The sequence below is a fragment of the Chionomys nivalis genome, chromosome 2 (genome assembly GCF_950005125.1).
Source record: "Chionomys nivalis chromosome 2, mChiNiv1.1, whole genome shotgun sequence".
NCBI classification, from domain to species: domain Eukaryota; kingdom Metazoa; phylum Chordata; class Mammalia; order Rodentia; family Cricetidae; genus Chionomys; species Chionomys nivalis.
This window is the reverse complement of record NC_080087.1, coordinates 66,585,176-66,607,104: the sequence shown is the minus strand read 5'-3', so window position 1 is coordinate 66,607,104 and position 21,929 is coordinate 66,585,176. Positions and strand designations below refer to the sequence as shown.

The following is a 21,929-nucleotide window of genomic DNA, read 5'->3' as shown; positions in this document are numbered from 1 at the left end:
TGCTCCCTAACTGGCCTGTGCTCCTTGGGAAGTAGGTTATTAGATAGGATCATATTGATATCATGAAAGGTGAGATCATAAGACTGAGTAATATATTGAAATTTCTCTATGAAGTGCTAGAATTAGACACATAGGACCCCAGGTTTTGTTCTATATGGAAGAGTTCTGAGAGGGAGAAAGGAACATGAATCTTAATTAATCCACCTACACCAGTCACCTCTCAAAATCTGAGAACTGCAGCCAACTTGGCTTGGTCAATGCTGGGTTCCATAGCAGCATGTGAACGTGTGAGAGTACGGATAAATGTGGATACCAGAGCTGGACAGCTGCTACGGCCAGGCACTGGAGAGGAAGAATGATCCAGCGAGGCTGATGGAGTATTTAGTGGGGGAAGAGAGAGAGCTGAAGACCAAGTGTAGGGAGATTGCATGGCAGTGGGAAGTATAGAAGCAGAAATATCTGTCTGCTGAGGTGTAGATTCCTTAGCGGGGTCCAGAGCAGTAGCTGAAGGAATGGGGGTAGTAGCTAGTGGGATGACAGTAGGAGGTAAAGGACAGGGGTAGGAGCTGAAGGGACTGCTGTAGAAACGAAAGGAACAGGGGTAGGGACTGAAGGGACGGTGGTAGGAGCTAAAGGAACAGGGGTAGGGACTGAAGGAATGGCCATAGCTGCCTGCTGAGGTTGAAAAGGTGGGGTTTGTTAGCTGGGTCCAGACCAGAAGTGGAGGGTTCTTTCAGTTTAGATGGCATAGCCAGGAACATGTGAACAGGCAAACAACTTGCAAGGACAGAGGGTTTAGGCTTAGGGCTTAGATAGTAAAATGCTTGGATAATAAGGAAACTCCTTCCTTTTGTCTGTGTCCTGACAGTAGTTAGAAAGCTCCCATAAAATATCAGGATCAAAGGTGGTGGTAGGTGGCCACTTTAGATTCTTATCTAAATTGTAACTAGGCCATTTTTTTGAACAAAGATGGAAAAGTGTGGGAATCTGTAAGTAGGGCATTAAGGCCTGGGGGGGGGGGTTCAGGGCCTCTCAAAGGCATTGGGGGGGGGGAGGCTGGATTGATGGGCTTGGATGGCTTGCTACCCATAGCTGAAACTGTGAAAACCCTTGAAAAATGGTGACACCACAAGGCCTACAATGAGAAGTCTCTCCTGAATAGGCAGGGTGTTTATCAGCATGAACACTGCAGAACCCACAGGTGAGCGTCCTCTGCCCCCTGAGTGGAGTGCTATAGCATGACTGCATCTGGTTGCGGTGACTCGGAAGCTAGAGGGGCCAGTGGCCATTTTGAGCAGCATTTAACATCGAGGGGAGAAAAAGTAAAGAAAAAGAAAAAAGAAAGAAGAATCTGACGTACCCTGGGCCTTCAGTCAAGGGAGGACCAGCCCCGGGCCATCAAAACACAGTTTTAGCTAAGGGAAGCAATACAGAGATGAATGTCATGGAAGGACTCAATCGTAGCCTTAAAGACCATGATTGGGGCCTTATCTTCCTCTCCACAGCCCCCCCTCCCCCGTTTCTGGGAACACCAGAAGATTGCCGGGAGCTCAAAGGTCAATTCCTCGGGTTTGGAGATACAGTTAAGCTGACCAGAATGGGGGAAATAACCAACTGAAGCTGGTGCTGTGCAGAGAAATTGTGTTAAGGCATATGGAACATGTGGTTGTTATGGAAAAAAATAACCAGTTCTGGATCTCGACCCTGGGAGAGGGGTTTGGGGCGGAAGAGCCTCCTGAGACTCACAGCACCAATGAAATTACCTGGTGCGATTGAGAAGGAACTACAAAACAGGCATCAAACTCGCTTAGACATTTATTGGGGGGGAGGTCGTGTACAGGCCTGGGGAATCCGTGCGCAGAGAGAGGGAGGAAGATGGAGGCTTTTAAAACCTGCCTAGCACATGCACACAGGGGGTTGATGTGGCTGGCTATGTCATACACAGATGACAGAGTTCTTGCATGTGCACAAGGGTTTAGCTGAGTCATATGTGTATGTAACCACACGTGCGCATGTGGAACATGCGGGGCCCTTTAACATTCAGGCACTTCTGCCTGCAGGCTTGTCTGCACGTGCATGGCTTTAAAACTCGGAAGTGCAGCCTTATTTGTGCCTGAATAATTACAATATCCATCCTAGAATTGCAGTTATTGACACATGTGAGCCAATATGTGGGGTCTGGGAATAGAAACTGTGTCTCTGCAAGACCAACATGCTCTCATAACCATTGAGCCATCTCTTTGGGAACCTATTAACTTTACTTATGTGAGTAGCAATACTAGAAAATATTATAAATTGTTTTTATCTAAATGATCAATAAATTTGGTTTTACACATGTATTTATTTTTAATAACTTTTTTCTTTCATTGTTGTTGTATGTTTGTGTGTAAAAAATACCTACTCAGTCTGTATGTTTTCAGGAATGAACATTTGGTATTGAATAACCATATGGTGCACTCCTCTATTTCTCCAGCTCTCAGAATTCCTTAGTGTTTGACTAGGGTTGAGGCCTAGTGAGCTTTCTTCCGTCCATGCTAGCATGTCTTTTGGTATTGTCCTTATTCTGCTCATGATTAGGCAGCCATGTTTGTGCATGTAGCTTCTCTGACATTTCTAGGAGACACAACATCACTGCAAATGTCTTATTCTTCTGGCTCTTATAATCTTCTTGCCCCACTTTCTCAGTGATTTCTGAGCTTGAAGTTGTTTCTTATCTGTTAGTGGTGATTGAGCATCACAAGTCTGCATTTTGACTGATTGTTTTCTATAATAATTTCCATGAATTCCAAAGGAACTTCCCTTGATGAGGAATGAGGGCTACAATAATCTGTGGGAGTAAGGAAAATATTTATGCAGTTAGGGATTATGCTGTTTTAGTAAAGTAGTGCTTGTAGGTTCTCCTTGAAGATCCCTGACTTCAGTAACCCTAGGGAAACTAGCTAGGTTTCTGTGCCAGGTATGATTTCCCTCTTGTTGAGAGGGTCTTAAATCCAATTTGAAGCTGTTGGTTACCATCAAGGTTTGTGTGCTGCATTTAGGGTTATCGTTCAGTGCAGATCATTGTTGTGGTTCATATATATCATAGCTGGCTAGGACTGTTGGTTGGCTCCCACCTTTGAAAGGATGCTTGTTGCCTTCTGATACCATGAAAGCTAGTTCCCAGAGAGGAGGTTTTTAGGTTATAATCATCTTGAGTCCTCTGAGTTTTTTGTCTTCAACAATGGGTGCTCAGCTGCTTCTGGGAGGCAAACTTGGACAACAGCAGTAGCCTATAATTAATTAGTTGAGTATCTTGGACAGCAGTGACCAGCAACTAATGTGGAGTCCTGAAAATGTGAGTCTATTTTCAAGGTAATTAAAGGTCAGAGAGTTGGAATTTAGCTCTAGTTTGTTCAAGGTTATTGTGTTTCCACCTCAAACAAAGGTTCCCCCTAGGTGTAGATCAGAGAAAGAGGGGGGAGGAGAGTGGAGATCTGAAAATGTGAGCCTGTTTCCACCAACCAGAGACCAGAGTTCTGTTCTCTCAAGGTTATCGTCAACAGGTGCTCTGTCAGACCTTGTACTCCAGGAATGGGGAAGTAGATCTGTTCTTGCCTCAAACAAAAGTCTAAGGAGCCAACTAAGTTCCAGTTCCCTTAAGGAGATAACTTTGGATCCCACCCAGGGAGTGGTTTCCCTATAGAATGTTTTTGTCTGGGACAGGAGCATGACTTGTTTTGTTCTAGCAGCACAGTGTTTGACTATGAATTTAGCCTGCGACCTCCAATTAGCATATTCATTTCCTTGTATCATGTTAATGCAGTTTTTTGTCCTATTCCTACGTTTCGGGGTCAGGAGTGTTTTAAGCAATTGGAAATTAAATGCTGGCAAATTTCAGTACTCACTGGAATTCCCTCCTGATAATATGCTATATGTTTCTTCATTTTGTTATTTTCATTTATGTTTTCGTATACTTTACTATGTTTCTAAATCCCCATGCTTCTACCTGGCATGAGGTATTTTTGTCAAGACTGGTCCTGGACAAACTACAAAGCTTGTGTCATGACTGATTTTGGTGGTTTTGTATGAAAATCTCTGAGGGTTATCACCAGATGTGGTTTTTGTTTTTATTCTAAATGTATCTGCATGCACAGACTTATGTATTATAGGCATTTTTTTAAGACAATGGATAATAATTTGACTCCTTATAATATTTTAGACATCCTTACTGTTTTATTTTACCCTCCTTCTTCATTGTTTATATATCTGTTCCTTTGCCATAATTAAATCCCTCCCCCATGTTTCCATTTCCCCCTTTAGATTACTTGTTCCCTGTTATTCCCAACTATTAATCCCCACACATCTTACAGTGCTTTCTTTTTACTGCATCACTCCAGGTTGTGTGTTTAAATGTGAAGATTTGGAGCTAGGAACTTCCTGTGAGAGAGAATATGCAATGTTAGTCTTTCTCGGTCAGTGTTACCTTATTCCATATGCTCTTATCTGCATCCATCCAATTACTTGCAAAGCTCATGATTTCAGTTTTCTTTACAGCTGAATCATATTCCATATTTTCATTCTCCCTGTCTGTTGAAGGACATTCATTATAGGTTGTTTCCCTTTTGTAACTATTGTGAGTAGACTAGCAATGAGCATTGCTAGCAAGTATCTGTGGAGTAGGATGTCAAGTCCTTTGAGCATATGCCAAGGAGTGGACTATCTGAGTCATGTGCTAGATTCATTTAACTTGAGAATTTGTTGATTTAATTGAGGATTTTCCATACTGATTTCCAGAGCACCTAAATTATTTGCTCATTAGGATTTTATTCCTCTTTCTTTCTTTCTTTCTTTCTTTCTTTCTTTCTTTCTTTCTTTCTTTCTTTCTTTCTTTCTTTCTTTCTTTCTCTCTTCCTGGTTGAATTATTCATAGTATTCCTCTTCCTTCTCTGAGAATTAATTACTTCCCAGTTCTCTGTTATTTATCTATTTATCTATTTTTCCTTTGAAATTTATTTCCCATGCTCTCATGATAATTCCTTGGAATCTCCTGTGTATGTTCTGCCTGTAATTTATTATCTGTAGTGTTGCATTAGTGAAATCAATTGTGATAATTCATAACTGTCTTAAAATGTACTCATGTCTTCCTCAATTGTAACATAGAGTTTTTCTGTGTGCAACAGTGCTATTGGTGGTGATTTTCTTTACAAGCTTTACCTCTCGTTCCACGCTCTCCTGGGTTTTGGATCATGGTGATGAAAGACCCCCGGTGTGGGGAGACTCTCACTCAAGTCTTGGGATAACACGACCTCCCCCCCACCCCCCAGTAACTCAGGAGAGACCATCCTTGCTGCAATCACACAGGCTTTAATCCGATGAGATAAGAGTTTGACCCCTAGTGACCGGGAGAAGCGATTTTTAAGGGAAGAAAACACAGCCCAGCCATCCAAAAGGGGCAGGGAGGCAGGGAAGGTGTCACAGAAAATTCCGAAAATACCAGTGATAATCACAAGGGGGCAACTCCCTTTCTCCGAAGACCACTCCCAAGGTCATAATCAGCTAGTTCCTAAAACACAGTATTCCAAAAATACCAATGATAATCACAAGGGGGAAACTCCCTCTTTCTCCAGATTATTCTTTTTTTTTTTTTTTTTCTCTCTCCAGATTATTCTTAAGATTACAATCTAACTTTGTCTTCAGCTAGTACCTGAAACACAGTCACTGAACCAGCTAATGCTAGATTCCTGATTCTTCCTGCTTAGATTTTTGGCTATTTTCTTCCTGCTGGGCAGGGGGAGCCTGGATTTATCCAGGGCTTTCTTTGGGGATACCTGGGTTTATCCAGGTCTTTCAGTGAGACACCTAGTCATATTCTGATTCTTGAATCTTTTTGTGTGGTTTGACATTGTTCTGTAATTACTTTCAGTATTAATTTTGTTTTTCTTTTTGACTCCTTATGTAAAAGGACAGAACACCATCTATATATTGTTCCTGAAAGAAAAACTCAAAGAAGGGAAACAGAAAGGAATGGCTGATTCTCCAATAAACGTGCCCCAGGTCAGTAGTCATGTCCTCCTTTTTTAATGGAAATGTTGTAGTTTGAGAAACTTTTTTTTTTTTTTTTTTTTTTTTTTTTGGATTTTCGAGACAGGATTTCTCCGTAGCTTTTTGGTTCCTGTCCTGGAACTAGCTCTTGTAGACCAGGCTGGCCTCGAACTCACAGAGATCCGCCTGCCTCTGCCTTCCGAGTGCTGGGATTAAAGGTATGCGCCACCACTGCCCGGCTAGTTTGAGAAACTTTGAAGCCTTTCATTTTCTGCTTCTGTCTTTTTTTAGCCTTCCAATGAAAAACATTGCAAACATAAAAACAAACACACACAAAAATCACATGTTGAAATTAAACAGGCCCACTGTACAACTCAATGTACTTTTGTACAGTTAGAGTAGTCACTGTGAACAGAAAGAAGCTCAGGAGCCTCACATGGGATTTTATAGTTTTAATATCCAATATAGTTGTACTTATCTACCATCAAAAACCAAACAATGTGACAGTGTTAGACCTAGAAAAGCACTCAGTTTTATATCCTTTTTCATAACTGATGTTCATTGCCTGCATCCAGTTCTACCTCAGTATTGATACTTAATGTTTCTTCTCTTTTCTCCGTGTTGTACTGTGACCAAATGCATATTCTTTCTATAAACACATTTCATTGACTAGATTCTGCATATGAGGGAAAACATGATTTCTTTCTGACACTGTATGACCTCACTAACTATTACGCATTCTAAGTCCAACTTCTTTCCTGCACGTTATTATTAATTTTTCTCTTCAGGTGAATGGTACTTCATAGTATATACCATGTCATTTATCCATTCATCTGTTGATAGACAGTTTGGTTGATTCCAATGTTCTTATTCTTTTTTGAATAAGCAGTAGTAAACATCAGGTATAAATATCTCTATTGGGGGTGTGGAGTTCCCTGGGGATATGGCCAGGAGTCAAAAACTGGGTCATACATTAGTTCTATCTTTAATTGCTTAATAATCTTCAAACTGATTTCCATTGGAGTGTATTAATTTGCATCCCCACCTACCCACCCCTACACCAACACTGAATAAGGGTATCTTTCTCTCCACATCCTCTCTACCATTTGTTGTCAGGTTAGTTGATGACAGCCGTTTTTCCTGGGGTCAGGCAGTATGTCAGAGTAGTTTTAGTTTGCATTCCTCTGGGTGAATTTTAGGGATCCCGAACACATTTTGCCATATTCATTGACTGTTTGGGTTTCGATCTTTGAAAACTGTCTATTCAATTTATTTTCCCATTTGGTGATTTCGGTTTTATTTCCTTAAAATTTAATTTCTGCAATTCTCAGTGGATTCTAGATATGAGCTACTATCCAGAATGCTACTGGTACAGATTCTTTCCCGGTCTGTGTAGTGTCTATGTGATCTGCTGATTATTTCTGTTGATGTATTGAAAGTCTTTATCTTCATGGAGAATCATCTGTTAATATTTGGGTTAGTTCCTAGGCTGTTGTTCTTTCTAATCAATAAGTTCTTGCCCACATCAGTGTCCCAATGTGTAGTCCCTAGGTTTTCTTGGTTTCTGTTTGCCTGTTTCTAAATGAATTTTTTTGATTTATTTTGAATGGATTAATATACGTTGTGTAAGATAAGAATCTAATATATTTCTGATAGAATTTAATATCTTCATTTACTAACAGGAAATCTGTGTCACTCCAGAATGCATCTAAAGTAACTACACTTATGTGTACATGCTGAGCTGTAACATAAATATTATTTGATGTGCTTTTAAGACTTCCGTCAACTTTTACAATTCTGCAATTGAAGTGAAATGTTTTTCAAAACTTCTGAGATTATTACTTGTTTAAGTCAGCTTCTTAATATTTATAGAAAAATATGGATTATGTCAAATGTGACTGATGCTGATTTTTCTATTGAAAATAGCTCAATATTATTATGAAATTAAGTCTATAGACTACTTGACCTTATATATTAAAGTAAAATTTGTAGTATGCAGAGTGACACACCTTGTTACTGTTGGGAAAATTCCAAAGTCTTTGATTATCCACTCAATTATGAATTATGCCTTCTGTATCTATCCCTTTACTATTTAATGGTGGGGCTTTGAACCTTCTAAACACCCCAACTGATCCTGTTAGGATAGAGTCATGTAAGACCTAAGTACAGACAGTATTGATTCAGTATCAGTGTTTTAGCGTGATCTTCAGGTACTGCATTAAAAAAGCACATGTCCCGCCAGGCGGTGGTGGTGCATGCCTTTAATCCCAGCACTCAGGAGGCAGAGACAAGTGGATCTCTGAGTTCGAGGCCAGCCTGGTCTACAAGAGCAAGTTCCAGGACAGGCTCCAAAGCTACACATGGACAGTATCATCTTATGTGTCCTAACACAACATACATAACATATAGATAACTGTGTTCATACCTCAAATGTGTGTCTTCTTGCATGGACATGCCTGTGAAACTATTATGTCATCCTGCTTTCAAACTTAGAGCGTTCATTATAGAGTGGGACTTTATTAGAAATCATCTTTTTGAGTAATTGTCTTTGTTCACCATTTATATTCCTGATTTCCACAAGTCTCCTTATATCAAGGAGCACTTCTGTGCCTGATGTTATGTGATTAAACCGTGCCCTTTGTTTCAGGGTCTGTTTACATTCCGGGGTGTGAATGTGAACATCTCCCAGGAGCAAAAGGAATGCCCGGACTCTGCTCAGAAGAATTTGTACATTGATGTGATGTTGGGTGAGAACATTTGTTTGTAGAATTCTCAACTCAGGCTTTATAGGTTGTGAACTGTCTGTTAGACTGCGTTGAAAGCAATAGGAAACTAGGAAACGTGAGGTAGCAGAAAAGTTCTTTTTCTTGGTATTTGTTTTTTGCTTTTTTAACATTTTTCATTTTAGAGGTGTCATGTATTGTAATATGATTAATAAAAACCCAGAGACAGAAATTAAAGTTCAGCCTGAAGGTTAGAAAAGCAAAACAGGCATCCATTGGCTCTTACTTCTACCTCAGTCCAAAATGGCGATCCTGCCTCCAGTAATCTCAGAATGAGACCATGTTATAAGAGCTGTTTTTTCCCCATCTTACATTCCTCTTTAATGCTAGGATTAAAGGTGTGCACCACTACTGCTGGGTTTCTATGGCAAACTAGTGTAGCCACTACAATTAAAGGTGTTTTTACCACCACCTGGTCTGTAAGACTGATCAGTGCAACTTTTCTTCTCTGATGTTCAGGCAAGCTTTATTTATTAAAACACGAATGCAATATCACTACAGTGCACCCTTTTAGTTTCATGATGAATTCAGAAACTCAGTAGCATATGCAGTTTCTACCTATATGTTAAAGCAGATTGTCCGCCATTGCCTTAGCCATTGTTTTAATTGTGAGAAAAACTAAGGGTGTGGAAACTTAAAGTTTTCCCTAAATATGCTGAAGATTCTGATAGGAAATAGCAATTGAGAAGTCATTCCTGTATTTCTCTACTTCGTGTTCTCTTCATGTGTTGAGCAGAGTGCTCTGTTAGATGTCTGTATTCTTTCTAAAAATTCTACCAGGGGTCATGGGCTACCTCACAGAACATGTGGATTATTGTATGCAAGGTAGGCCTGGTCACCTGTCCTGAGCAAATGAGATTGCCGTGGTATGTGGAGAGGAGCCACACTCAGAGTAGGATAGTGAATGACCAAGACAACAGTGATGACTTCAAGAGAAAGAGAAAGCAAAAGTGAGAATACTTTTTGCTTTATTCAATTCCACTTGAAAGGATTCCTATATTTAAGTTACTATAACATCCTGGCTCCGGGATGATTCAGTCTATTGGAAATGTTAGAAGACATTGAGCCTTATTGCACCCAAATTGCGGTTAAAATAATAGTACAAAATATAATTTTATTTGAGTATACTGATATTGGAATAATTTGACAAATTATAAACTTAATGTGAATCCATTTAGTAGAATTATTTTGTAATTGCCTACCTTACATGTGTGTCAGTGGTGGAAAGAAAAAGCAATGGCTTTCTGTAATAGCCCTGCCACTAATGATCTAGAGCAGCGGTTGTCACTGTTGGTAATGTTATGACCCTGTAATGAACAGCTTGTGTTGTGGTGACCCCAACCATGAAATTATTTTGAGTGCTACTTCTTGACTGTCACTTTGCTACTAAGTGATATCTCAGTTACTAAGGCCATCAGATATGTTTTTTCAGATGGTCACCACCCACAGGTTGAGAAATGATGATCTAGAGCCTCTGATGTCTGGCAGAATCCTTGCTTTTCATCCTTTATTATTGAAGAATCTATGTAGTTTTTTTTTGGGGGGGGGGAACCTTTGATGCTTTTATATATGCCTTGAATCTTTAAAGACATTTGGTCTTCTGCAATATAATCTTCATTGCTGTACATTAGTAAGAGACTGAACCTGGGATTGGATTATACTCTTCTTTAACAATTTCTGAGATAAAAATATTTAAAAATACAGACAGGTATTCTATATATAATCAGTCAGTGGGCTCCTTCCCAAGGGTAATTTCTGATTCCTCAATTATTTGTTTCAACTTCCTTATAGTGAAAGAATGAGGTCAAGTAGTGTGAGCTCTATTCTAAGTAGTTGCTGGTTGACTTATCTTAAGAGAGAACATAGGAAGAGTCATTTATCAAATGATTAGTCTTGGAACAAGCCCTATTAATCTGAATTATACTCATTTTCCAGAGAACTATGGCATGTGTAACACTGTCCCCCAGCAAGTGAAGACTGATAAGGAGTCTCATCAGTGTAATATGCTTGGCAAAATGCTTCATGACCCCTCCACATGTGCACTTTATAGAACAAGTGAAACTGCAGAAAACTCTAATAACTACAGATGCAGTAATCACAGGGATGCCTCTGTTGACTCATCAAACCCAGATAGACATGACAGCATGCACACTGGAGAAGAACCTTGCAAATCTAGAGACTGTGAGAAATCTTTAAATTTGTGTTCCAATATTACTCAAAATCAGAGAGTCTACACTGCAAAGAAAGACAACAGGCAGGGAGAATATGATGACTGTTTCAGCTCTGCATACAGTCCTATGCAGCAAACAATCTATATCAGAGAGAAACCATTCCTGTGTGAGGAATGTGGGAAATGCTTCATTACTGCCTCAAACCTCAGTGTACATCGGAGAATTCATACTGGAAAGAAGCCCTATAAGTGTGATGTTTGTGAAAAATCCTTTTCCCAACGCTCACACTTTAAAATTCATCAAAGACTTCATACTGGGGAGAAACCCTACAAATGCAAAGAATGTGGAAAGTCATTTCGTCAGTCCACAGGACTTAATAACCACCAGAAATTGCATACTGGAGAGAAACCTTACAAATGCAGAGAATATGGAAAGTCAAGACTTAAAGGGTATTACAGAATCCACACTGGAGAGAATCCTTATAAGTGTGAGGTATGTGACAAATCCTTTCATATCTCATCTCTCAGAGTACATCAGAAAATGCATACTGGAGAGAAACCTTGCAAATGTAGGGAATGTGACAAATCCTTTGCCTATAACAGATTTAAGAACATAACATTATTCCTAATGAAGAGAGACATTACTGTAGTAAAGAATGTGACAAATTTTTTACTAGATGCTTTTACTTCAGAGCACATCAAAAATTCATCGGGAGAAAAACATACCATTGTAAATAATGTGACGTAATATCTATCTGAAATTCTCTGCTTATGAGTCTCAAGAGTATACATAATAGAAACACAAAGATAAGAAACTTGTGAATGCCTTTAATAATAAAGGTCTAAATGTTTGAAAATATCACAGGGTTTATATAAACATTAAATCCTGCAAAATATTGGGAATTTATATGTTTGTTTGTGGTGATATTGCATGCATGTGTTTCTGTACATCATGTGTCTGCCTGGTACCTGGGCATCCATGAGGCCAGAATAGGACATCAGATCCCCTGAACCTGGATTAACAGAAAATTGTGAGATAATATGTGTATTGAGTTAAACCCCATCTTCTGGAAGAGCAGTCACTGCTCTTGACCACTAAACCATATCTCCAGTCTTCAGAGGAACATGGAAAATCTTTATGAAATGTTCTCTCTTCCTGTGTGTCCCTGGGGAGGTGGGCCTAGGATAATTCAGAACCTCAGCAGTGTACAATATTCTCATCCCAATCATTGAGTTCATTTCTGCCCCTGAATTTTGACTGAGCTGTGAATGGAGGTGAGATTCCAGTTACACTAACTGAAAATGCTTCCTAAATATTCTCAGTATTCTGACATTGCATGACAGTTGGAGAATCACTTGTATAATTCTTTGTTTTATTTTCTTTTTTTCTGTGATGTACAGTACTGTGTTAGAAATCCAGGTGCTTCCTAAAAAATCTCTTTTTCATGTGCAGGTCTCACTGATCACCCAGACCTGGTCACCTATGGAGCAGAGCAAAAAACCCTGGAAAATGGAGAGAGAGGAGACAGTGTCTAAGGATCCCGGTATGTTTCAAGGATTGGTGAAGGAGTGGAAAGGGTATCAAGTGAATGTGGACATGGGACATAACATCAGTTTTGACACATTGTTTCACTAAAAATGCTGGAGACTTTCATCCACTGAGCAAGATCTCATGGTTATCCTAATGTAGCATGCCTATAATAGGTATAAAAAGGTATGTTGAAAGGAGCTGTTCTGCAAAAGAATTGATACTAGGAGGCAAATAAAATTTTATTTAAGTATGCAATGAGTTATACTGTCCATATTCATGTACATCACTGATCATGTCATACAAATATTAAGTGATTTTCATTTTTTTGGTTTTAGTTTGTTATATAAAAGGATGAAAATTAATACCTCTATGTTTATTTATTGTTTTTATATTGTTTTGAGCTTTGATATTCTAGCACATTCTCTACCTTTTAGTGTTAATGTATACATTCCCAAAAATGATGTCAATAGAGGTTTCATAAGAATCAAGACATACATTTATAGACTATTAAATTCTGTCTGCACTGTCTGCCCATTGCTATCTCCTATTGTCTGTTGTCATGACAATTCCAAGTGGTTTCGATTACTGTAGATGTAATATACTGTGAGATCACCTCTAAGTTTGATCCTCTTAGTATTTTCCATCTCTTTGTTGTTTCTTGGTACTTGCAGGATTATTTTCTGTAAAACATGCAAATGGGATTGTGATAAGAATTGCTTGGAGTCTTAGAGAAAACAGACCTTCTTGGTTGAAAAGAACATGAGGCAATGTGCCAGTTTTCATGTTTTATGTATTTTGTTTTATGTCTGTTATGGATATCTGAATTTCAGGTTTTGTGACATGTACCTGTAGCAGGACTAATAAAAACCCAGAGACAGAAGTTGGAGTTCAGCCTGACAATAAGAAAATCAAAACAGCCAGCCCCAAGCCCTTACCTCTCCTTCAGTCCAAAATGGCGATCTTGCCCCCAGGAATCTTAGAATTAGACTCTCTGAAAGCTTTCTCCTCCCATATTATATTCCTCTCTACAGCTGAGATTAAAATCCTGCACCACTACTGCCTGGTTTCTGTGGCCAACTAGTGTGGCTACTGGGATTAACGGTGTATGTCACTACTGCCTGGTCTCTTTTACTCTCAACTTCAGGCAAGCTTTATTTATTAAAATACAAATGAAATATCACTGCATGTACCCATGTTGTTCAAGAACTTTCTATGTCATAAACCATTTATCCTTTGCTAATACTATTTATTTTGCATTTAGATGCTTTTGCTTTGACTTTTCTGTCACTATTTAAATTATGATCATCAGTCTTCTTTACTGCTGTCCATATTTATGGCATCTTAAAAATTCCGTCTTTCTCAATTTGTTGTATCTCTAAATATGAAATCAATTATTGACAGGATATATATTTGTGTATCTATGTTATATATATATATATATACACAAATATATATACACAAATATATATACACACACATTTTTTTAAAGATATATTATGTATACAATGTTCTGCCTGCATGTATGTCTTCAGGCCGGAAGAGGGCATTGGATATCATTACAGATGGTTGTGAACCACCATGTGGTTGCTGATAATTGAACTCAAGACCTCTGGAAGTGCAGCCAGTACTCTTACCTACTGAGCCATCTCTAATCCCCCAAAACATATGTTTTAAACTCTGCAGTTATTTCGCGTTTTATGTGATCAGTTTAGGTAATATTATTCATTTTCATTTAAAAAAATTACTGAAAGAAATACATTTTTTGTTAGGAACGTGACTAGGGAAAATTAGAATCTTTGTATATTAAATATACATTATTTTACACCCTACGATGTAGAGAACTTTTTAATATGTACATATTGGCCAGTTCAGTGTTTGAACATTGTTTGTTGAATTCATTTGGTTATGTTATCATTTGCTTCTTTTCTAATATTTTTGGTGGATTCTGGGTTTTGAATACCCTGTAATGCTTGTAGGTCTCTTAGACAGCTGTTACCAACAACTTCAAAGAAGGCTTCTCATTGGTAGTTTTGGTAAAAAATAATCTATGCCTCTTTTGTGGACGATTTTATCTGAGAGTATTAATATGGTTGACAGTGATTTTCTCCATAAGCTTTAAATGTGGTTTCATGCTCTCCTGGCTTTGAGACCATTGACCAGACACCTGGTAGTATCCTTGTTCTTGGGTTTTTCATGTGGTTTTACATTGTTATTGAACAGTTTTTCTTACTAAATTTTGTTTTTCCTGTTTGACTCCTTTATATGAAAGGGCAGCAAGCCATCTATTCAGCAAGCCATCCGTTGTTCCTGAAAGAGAAACTCAAAGAGGAGAAACAAGAAATGGCTGATTCTCCAGGACATGTGTTCCAGGTCATTGGTCATGTCAATTTTTTTCTGGAAATGTTATATTTTGAGACATTGCTTTTCTGCTTCTGATACTTTTTTAACTTTATTATGAAAAACAGTTGCAAACAACAAAAAATTCACACTCTAAAATTAACCAGACCCCAAGACTGTACAACTCTATGTACTTTTATACAGTTTACGGTTAACATAGTCATTGGGAAGAGAAGCTCTGGAGCCTCACATAGACTTTTATATTTCACTCCTGAATATATTGTAGTAATTATCAGCTATCCCTCCATGTGACAAAATTAGAACTAGAAAAACAAGTTTTATATTCTTTTTCATAGCTGCTGTTCATTAACTGCATGCAGTCCTATCTCAGCACCTGATATTTACCCTTTTTTTGTTATCTTACCTCTGTGTTCTACTGTGTCATCATAAAAAACATTGTTTTCATAAACACATATAACTGACTAGATTCTGCATATGAGGGAAAATGTGATTTCTTGTGGCACTTTATCGCCTCACTTATATTATACATTCTGAATCCATATTTTCCTTCATATTTGTTTTATTTTTCTCTTCAACTAACTAGTGTCCCATTTTCATTATCCATTCATTTGTTGATGCATGATTAGTTTGATTCCAATGCTTTGCTATGGTGAATAGGCAACAGTAAACATGGGACTCTCCATAGTGGACTGTGAAGTTTTCTTGCCTTATGCCCAGGAGTGAAAGGGCTGGGGCCACTTTTATTCTTAGCTTTAAGAATTTAATAATCTTCAAACTGATATCCATTTGAGTTTATTGAATTGCACCCCCCCCCACACACACACATACAACACGTAACAGTTTTATAAGGTTTCCTTTCTTGTCACTTCTTGTCTAATATTTGTTATCAGATTGGCGAATTATAGTCATTCTGCTTGGGATGAAGCAATATTTAAAAGTAGTTTTTGTTTTTATTTCTATGATGGCATTTTAGGGATCCTAAACACTTTTTGCAGCATTTATTGACCATTTGTTTGTTTTTGAAATATAATCTGTTCAGTTCATTTGCCCATTTGTTGATTGGCAGTTTTATGTCCTTAGAATTTAATTTCTGTAATTTTTGCTAAATTCTAGGTATGAGTCCCCATCTAAAGTGTCACTGGTACAGATTCTCTCTCCCATTTGTGGGTGTCTGAGTGATCTGCTGATTGTTTCCTTTCATGTACAGAAACTTTATTTTCACGTAGTCCCATCTGTTTATACTTGGATTTTGTTCCTGTGCTGTTAGTATGTTTACTATTCAAAAAGTTATCTATAGGTACAGTATTTAAAAGCATATTTCCTCATCGCAGATTTTCCTTCTGAGACTGGTACACTCTAGTCCTGCATGACACAAACAAGCATCCATAGCAGAGACCTTGTGCAAACATTCAATGCATTTTTTTATGCATATTGCTTGTAAGAGTATTATGTCAATCCTGTTTCATAGAGTGACAGTTAGAAATCATTATTTGAGTAGTGGTCTTCACTTATCTACATCCATAATTTCCTTAAATCTCCTTATATCCAAAAGGAAATCTGTCTGGTCAAACTGTGTTTTGTCTTTCAGGGTCTGTTGACATTCTGCGATGTAGCTGTAAACTTCTCCCAGGAGGAGTGGGAATGTCTAGACTCTGCTCAGAGAGCTTTGTATGTTGATGTGATGTTGGAGAATTATAACAACCTGATCTCTGTGGGTAAGCATAGTTTGCTTGTAGAATTCCTAACTCAGGCTTTCTTTTTTTTTTTAAATTTATTTATTTGTATTTTATGTACATTGGTATTTTGCCTGCATATTTGTCTTGTGAAGATGACAGATTACTTGGAACTGGAGTTTCAGACAATCATGAGCTGCCATGTGGGTGATAGGACTTAAAGCAGGGTCCTCTGGAAGAGAACACTGAACCATCTCTTTAGCCCCCCTAACTCAGCCTTTTTATGTCACTACTTTATAGTTGTAAACACTCTGTTAAACTGTCATGGGAAATAAGAGGAGACTATGAAAAGTTTGGTAGTGGGAAAAAACTTTTTTATGATCTCTGAAAAAGAAAAATCTTTTGTTTCTTTTAAGCAAGCCTTTATTTTAAAAGGAATCGGGTTTTCTGAGCCGTACTCTTCATGGTTGTTCATTGATACAAACACTGTAAACTTGGGATTGCATTAAGCTCTTTTTCATCATTTTCTGAGTATATAAATATTTAAAAATAGAGATGTGTATTCTAAATATAATCAGTTAGTAAGCTCTAGCCCAAGGACTAATTACTAATTTTTCAAATGTTTGTTTTATCTTCCACGAAGGTTGTCACTCTGTTTTTGTAAGAATCTATATAATTATAGTGAAAGAATATGTCGACTACTGAGAGCCCTATTCAAAATAGTTGCAGGTCGACTTAACAGAAAAATTAAAGAGGCAGTCATTTATCAAATGTTTGATTTGGAACAAGCTCTAGTAATCTGAATTGTATTTTTTCTAGAGAACTATTGGATATGTGATCCTGTCTATCAGTATGTGAAGAATGAAAAAGATTCTTGCCAGTGTTGTAATGACCTTGTCAAAATGCTTCATGATCACTCCAAATATGCACTTTATAAAACAAGAGAAGCTACAGAAAACTCTGCTATGTACAGATGCAGCAATCACGTTGATGCCTCTGTGAACTCATCAAACCTAGATAAACATGAAAACATGCACAGAGAAGAAGAACCTTATAAATCTAAAGACTGTGAGGAGTCTTTAAATTTATGTTCCCACATTTCTCAAGATGAGAGCCTGTACACTGCAAAGAGAGAAAACAGACAGGAAGAATATGGTGACAATTTCAACTCAGCATACAATCTTTTGCCCCAAACAATCTACATAGGGAAAAAACTACACCAGTGTGGGCAGTGTGGTAAATTCTTCAGTTCCCCCGCAAACCTTGTTATACATGAGAGAATTCATACTGGAGAGAGACCCTACAAGTGCAATGTTTGTGGCAAATCCTTTACCAATTGCTCAAGTCTTGAAAGACATCAGAGAGTTCATACTGGAGAAAAGCCTTACAAATGTGAGGTATGTGACAAATCCTTTAATGTGATCTCAAATCTTAGAATACATCAGAAAACTCATACTGGGGAGAAACCATACAAATGTAGAGAATGTGACAAATCCTTTACCCAGTGTTCACATCTTAAAAGACATCAGAGAGTTCATACCGGAGAGAAACCGTACAGATGCAAGGAATGTGACAAATCTTTTTCTAAGAGCTCAACTCTTCAAGCACATCAGAAAATTCATACTAGAGAGAAAACTTACAGATGCAAAACCTGTAACATATCCTTTACCCGGTGTTCAAATCTGAAAATACATCAAAGAATTCATCCTAAAGAGAGAACTTACTTTTGTAAGGAATGTGGAAAATATTTTACTAGCAACTCATATCTTAAAGTACATCAGAAAATTCACAGCGGAGAGAAATCTTATAAATGCAAATACTGTGACAAGTCCTTCACCCAAAGTTCAAATCTTAGAACACATTACAGAGTTCATACTCAGGAAAGAAAGCTTGTGCAAGGAATATGAGGTTTGTTTTACTTATTGTTCAACTCTTAGAACATATCAGAAGATTCATACTGAAGAGAAAAATACTGTTGTAAATAAGATGACATAGCATTTATGTGGCATTACAAATCACAGCAGTATACATGATAAATAAAGATAAGAAAGTTGTAAAAGCCTTGAAAGACTCTTAAATTCTTAGGAAAATATTAGTTTATATTAAATTAGAATCCCACAATTCTAGGTGAAAAGCTTTTAAAAATGCCTAGGTATTTTGACTGCATGTATGTTTGTACCTTGTATGTATGCTCCTGCCTGTGGAGGCCAAAAGAGGGTATCAGATCCACTGAAGCTAGAGTTGAGGAAGTGTGTGTTATCAACTGAAGCTTGGTTCCCTGGAAGGGTAGCCAGTGCTCTTAACCATTAAACCATCTCTCCAACCACCTGGGAAAAGCTATTATAACATTTAACTTGCTTAATACCCTAGATTTCATGATCCCATTCATGGTTTTGGTTTGAAAGAAAATAGCACCAAAGGGAGTGGCACAACTAGGAGATGTAGCTTTGTTGGAGTAGCATTGGTCTTGTTGGGTCTCATGCTCAAGATACCACCCAGCGTCTGAGTCCACCTCCTGTTGCATTTGGATCAAGATGTAAGGACTCTAAACTCCAGTACTTCGTCAGCCTGCCTGCTGCCCTCCTACCGTGAAGATAACGGACTATAAGTGAGCCATCCCTATTAAATGTGTTCCTTTGTAAAAGTTGCCATTTTCATGGGCTCTCTTAACAGCAATAGGAACTCTAACTTGAGCATTAGATGTAGATACCAGGAACAGAGGTATTGCAGTGATGGGCCTGACCATGTTTCTTTGAAAGAATATTGACCTTAGGATTATGGATTTAAAAAGTAGTTACCTGCTTTAAGTGCTGATTAATGGGACATCCTAGTAGGAGCATGGAAGAGAGTGATACTGAGTGATTTTAACTATTGGTACCTGGATTGGTTAGAAAAGAATGTTAATATGTGGCCTAGAGATTGTTCTTGTGATATTTTGTTGAAGAATGTGGCTGCCTTTTTTCCTTGTCCAAAGTGTCTGTGTGAGGCTAAAGGGAAGATTTGGAGTTTGTTAATTTCATTAACAGAAGACATCTCAAAACAGCCTCATATAGACTCTACCATATAGTTATTGGTGATAACTCTAATGAATATTTATAATGGTAATATGCAAGTTGAACAAGAAAAAAAATACAGAACATGTGTTTATGTAGAACAATTTGAGGAGGAAAAGAGCACCAGTAAGTGTAATGGAGTTGAATTCTGTGTTCCAGGAGATAAACAGATTAAGAAATAGAAAAATGGTAGTGGTGACCTTAGGGCACCATTCCACCCAGAAAAGTTTCCAACTTGTGAAAAGAATTAAAAAGAAGCTTACAGCCAGGTGTAGTAATACATGCTTTTAATTCCAGTACTGGGAAGGCAGAGGCAGGCAGATCTCTTGTTTGAGACCAGCCTTTTCTACAAAGCAAGTTTTTAGAACAACCAGCCTTCTGGCTTCAAAGATAGAAGAAATGTATGTGGAATCTTCCTCCTCATATAAGAAAAGTGACTACGGCCACACATGTGTCAAGGGTGTTCTGAATAGAGGCCTGGGGGGGGGGTGTTATTGTGTGAATTTGTGAAGGAGAAGCCTGTGTTTTCTTGGAGAACCAAAGATATTAGAGATGCCAGAGTGAGTTAAAGAAAGCTGCTAACTGGGAGTGGAACCATCCCATGAGAAAGAAGTGTGTTGCAGTCAACACAACTGAAAGGAATTGGAGCTCTGAAGACATTTTGACATCAGATGTGGAAATGCAGTTTGGAGTTTGCCCGGCTGTTTTTGGTCTTGTTTTGTATTTCCACACTTTCTTCCCCGTGTTTTGGAATGGTAATGAGTATCCTGTGCCATTATATGTGATCTGTTTGATTACATGACTCAGAAGACACTCTGGACTTTGGACGTTTAAATGTTGTTTAGACCGTGATAGAGTGGGATCTTTTGCATTTTGACTGAATGCATTTTTACATTATGATATAGTTACATGCCCTTAGGGGCTAGGGAGTCTAATTTGGTGGTTTGAAAGAAAATGTCTGCCATGGTGAGTGGAATTTTAAGGAGGTGTGGGGTGGTTGTGGCCTTGTTGGAGGTAGGGGTCATTGGTTACAGGCTTTGAGTTGTCATGTGCAAGCCATGCTCAGATCTAGCTCTTGTAGACCAGGCTGGTCTCGAACTCACAGAGATCCGCCTGCCTCTGCCTCCCGAGTGCTGGGATTAAAGGCGTGTGCCACCACCGCCCGGCTCTCATTTTTCTTTTTAATTAAACAGTGTTAGATTTTGATCACATTCTCAGCTAGAGATTAATTTATTTGGGTGGTTTTTCCTCAAGAACATTGTGAATTACACATTATAAATTGTTTTTATTGTTCTGAGAATTAATTGACCATAAGATGTTTTGTGGTTTGTTAACTCTCTGTCCATAAACATGTACCATTCCCATGAACATAAAAATATCTGCAAAATTCCACTCTCAAATCACTTTCTTGCTTGCTATAAAGAAACTACTCTTGCCTTTAATCTGGGCTGTTTTCATTCTCCTGCTATGGGAGACTGAAAATAAGACCTGGCCATTAGTAAATTTTTGCCTTGCAATATCTTGGTGTTTGCGCCTGTTTATTTTATTTATTTATTTGTTTGTTTGTTTATTTATTTATTTATTTATTTTGGGTTTTCAAGACAGGGTTTCTCTGTGGTTTTGGAGCCTGTCCTGGAACTAGCTCTTGTAGACCAGGCTGGTCTCGAACTCACAGAGATCCGCCTACCTCTGCCTCCCGAGTGCTGGGTATTTTTTTATTGAAAAAATTTCCGCCTCCTCCCCGCCTCCCATTTCCTCCCCCTCCTCCCACTCCTCTCCCCCCACTCCATTCCACGTCCCTCTCCAGTCTGAAGAGCAGTCTGGAATCCATGCCCTGTGGGAAGTCCAAGGTCCTCCCCGCCTCCATCCAGGTCCAGGAAGGTGAGCAGCCAAACAGGCTAGGCTCCCACAAAGCCAGTTCATGCAGTAGGATCAAAACCCAGTGCCATTGTCCTTGGCTTCTCATCAGCCCTCATTGTCCACCATGTTCAGAGAGTCCGGTTTTGTCCCATGCTTATTCAGTCCCAGTCCAGCTAGCCTTGGTGAGCTCTCAATAGATCAGCCCTACTGTCACAGTGGGTGGGTGCACCCCTCACGGTCCTGACTTCTTTGCTCATGTTCTCCCTCCTTCTGCTCCTCATTTGGACCTTGGGAGTTGAGTCCAGTGCTCCAATGTGGGTCTCTGTCTCTATCTCCATCGCCAGATGAAAGTTCTATGGTGATATGCAAGATATTCATCAGTATGGTTATAGGATAGGGTCATTTCAGGTTCCCTCTCAGTTGCCCAAGGAACTAGCTGGGGACATCTCCCTTGGACACCTGTGAGCCCCTCTGGATCAC

At 38.6% G+C, this 21,929-nt stretch overlaps 1 protein-coding gene across 2 annotated transcripts in view; it reads left to right on the top strand.

The window, feature by feature from the left end:
- The window catches only part of LOC130870394 (zinc finger protein 54-like), a 32,964-nt gene extending 11,944 nt beyond the window's left edge, over positions 1-21,020 (top strand). The window contains exons 3-9 of one of the 2 annotated variants that reach the window (XM_057763111.1): positions 5,942-6,033; positions 8,669-8,768; positions 10,740-11,467; positions 12,428-12,518; positions 14,775-14,875; positions 16,452-16,578; positions 17,356-21,020. In XM_057763111.1, the coding sequence (XP_057619094.1) occupies positions 6,004-6,033; positions 8,669-8,768; positions 10,740-11,467; positions 12,428-12,518; positions 14,775-14,875; positions 16,452-16,578; positions 17,356-18,443 (2,265 nt within the window). In that variant the 5' untranslated portion in view covers positions 5,942-6,003 and the 3' untranslated portion in view covers positions 18,444-21,020. Of the gene's footprint in view, positions 1-5,941; positions 6,034-8,668; positions 8,769-10,739; positions 11,468-12,427; positions 12,519-14,774; positions 14,888-16,451; positions 16,579-17,355 lie in introns of both variants that reach the window. The other variant, XM_057763110.1, reaches the window with a different exon arrangement.
- Positions 21,021-21,929: the final 909 nt, after the last annotated feature.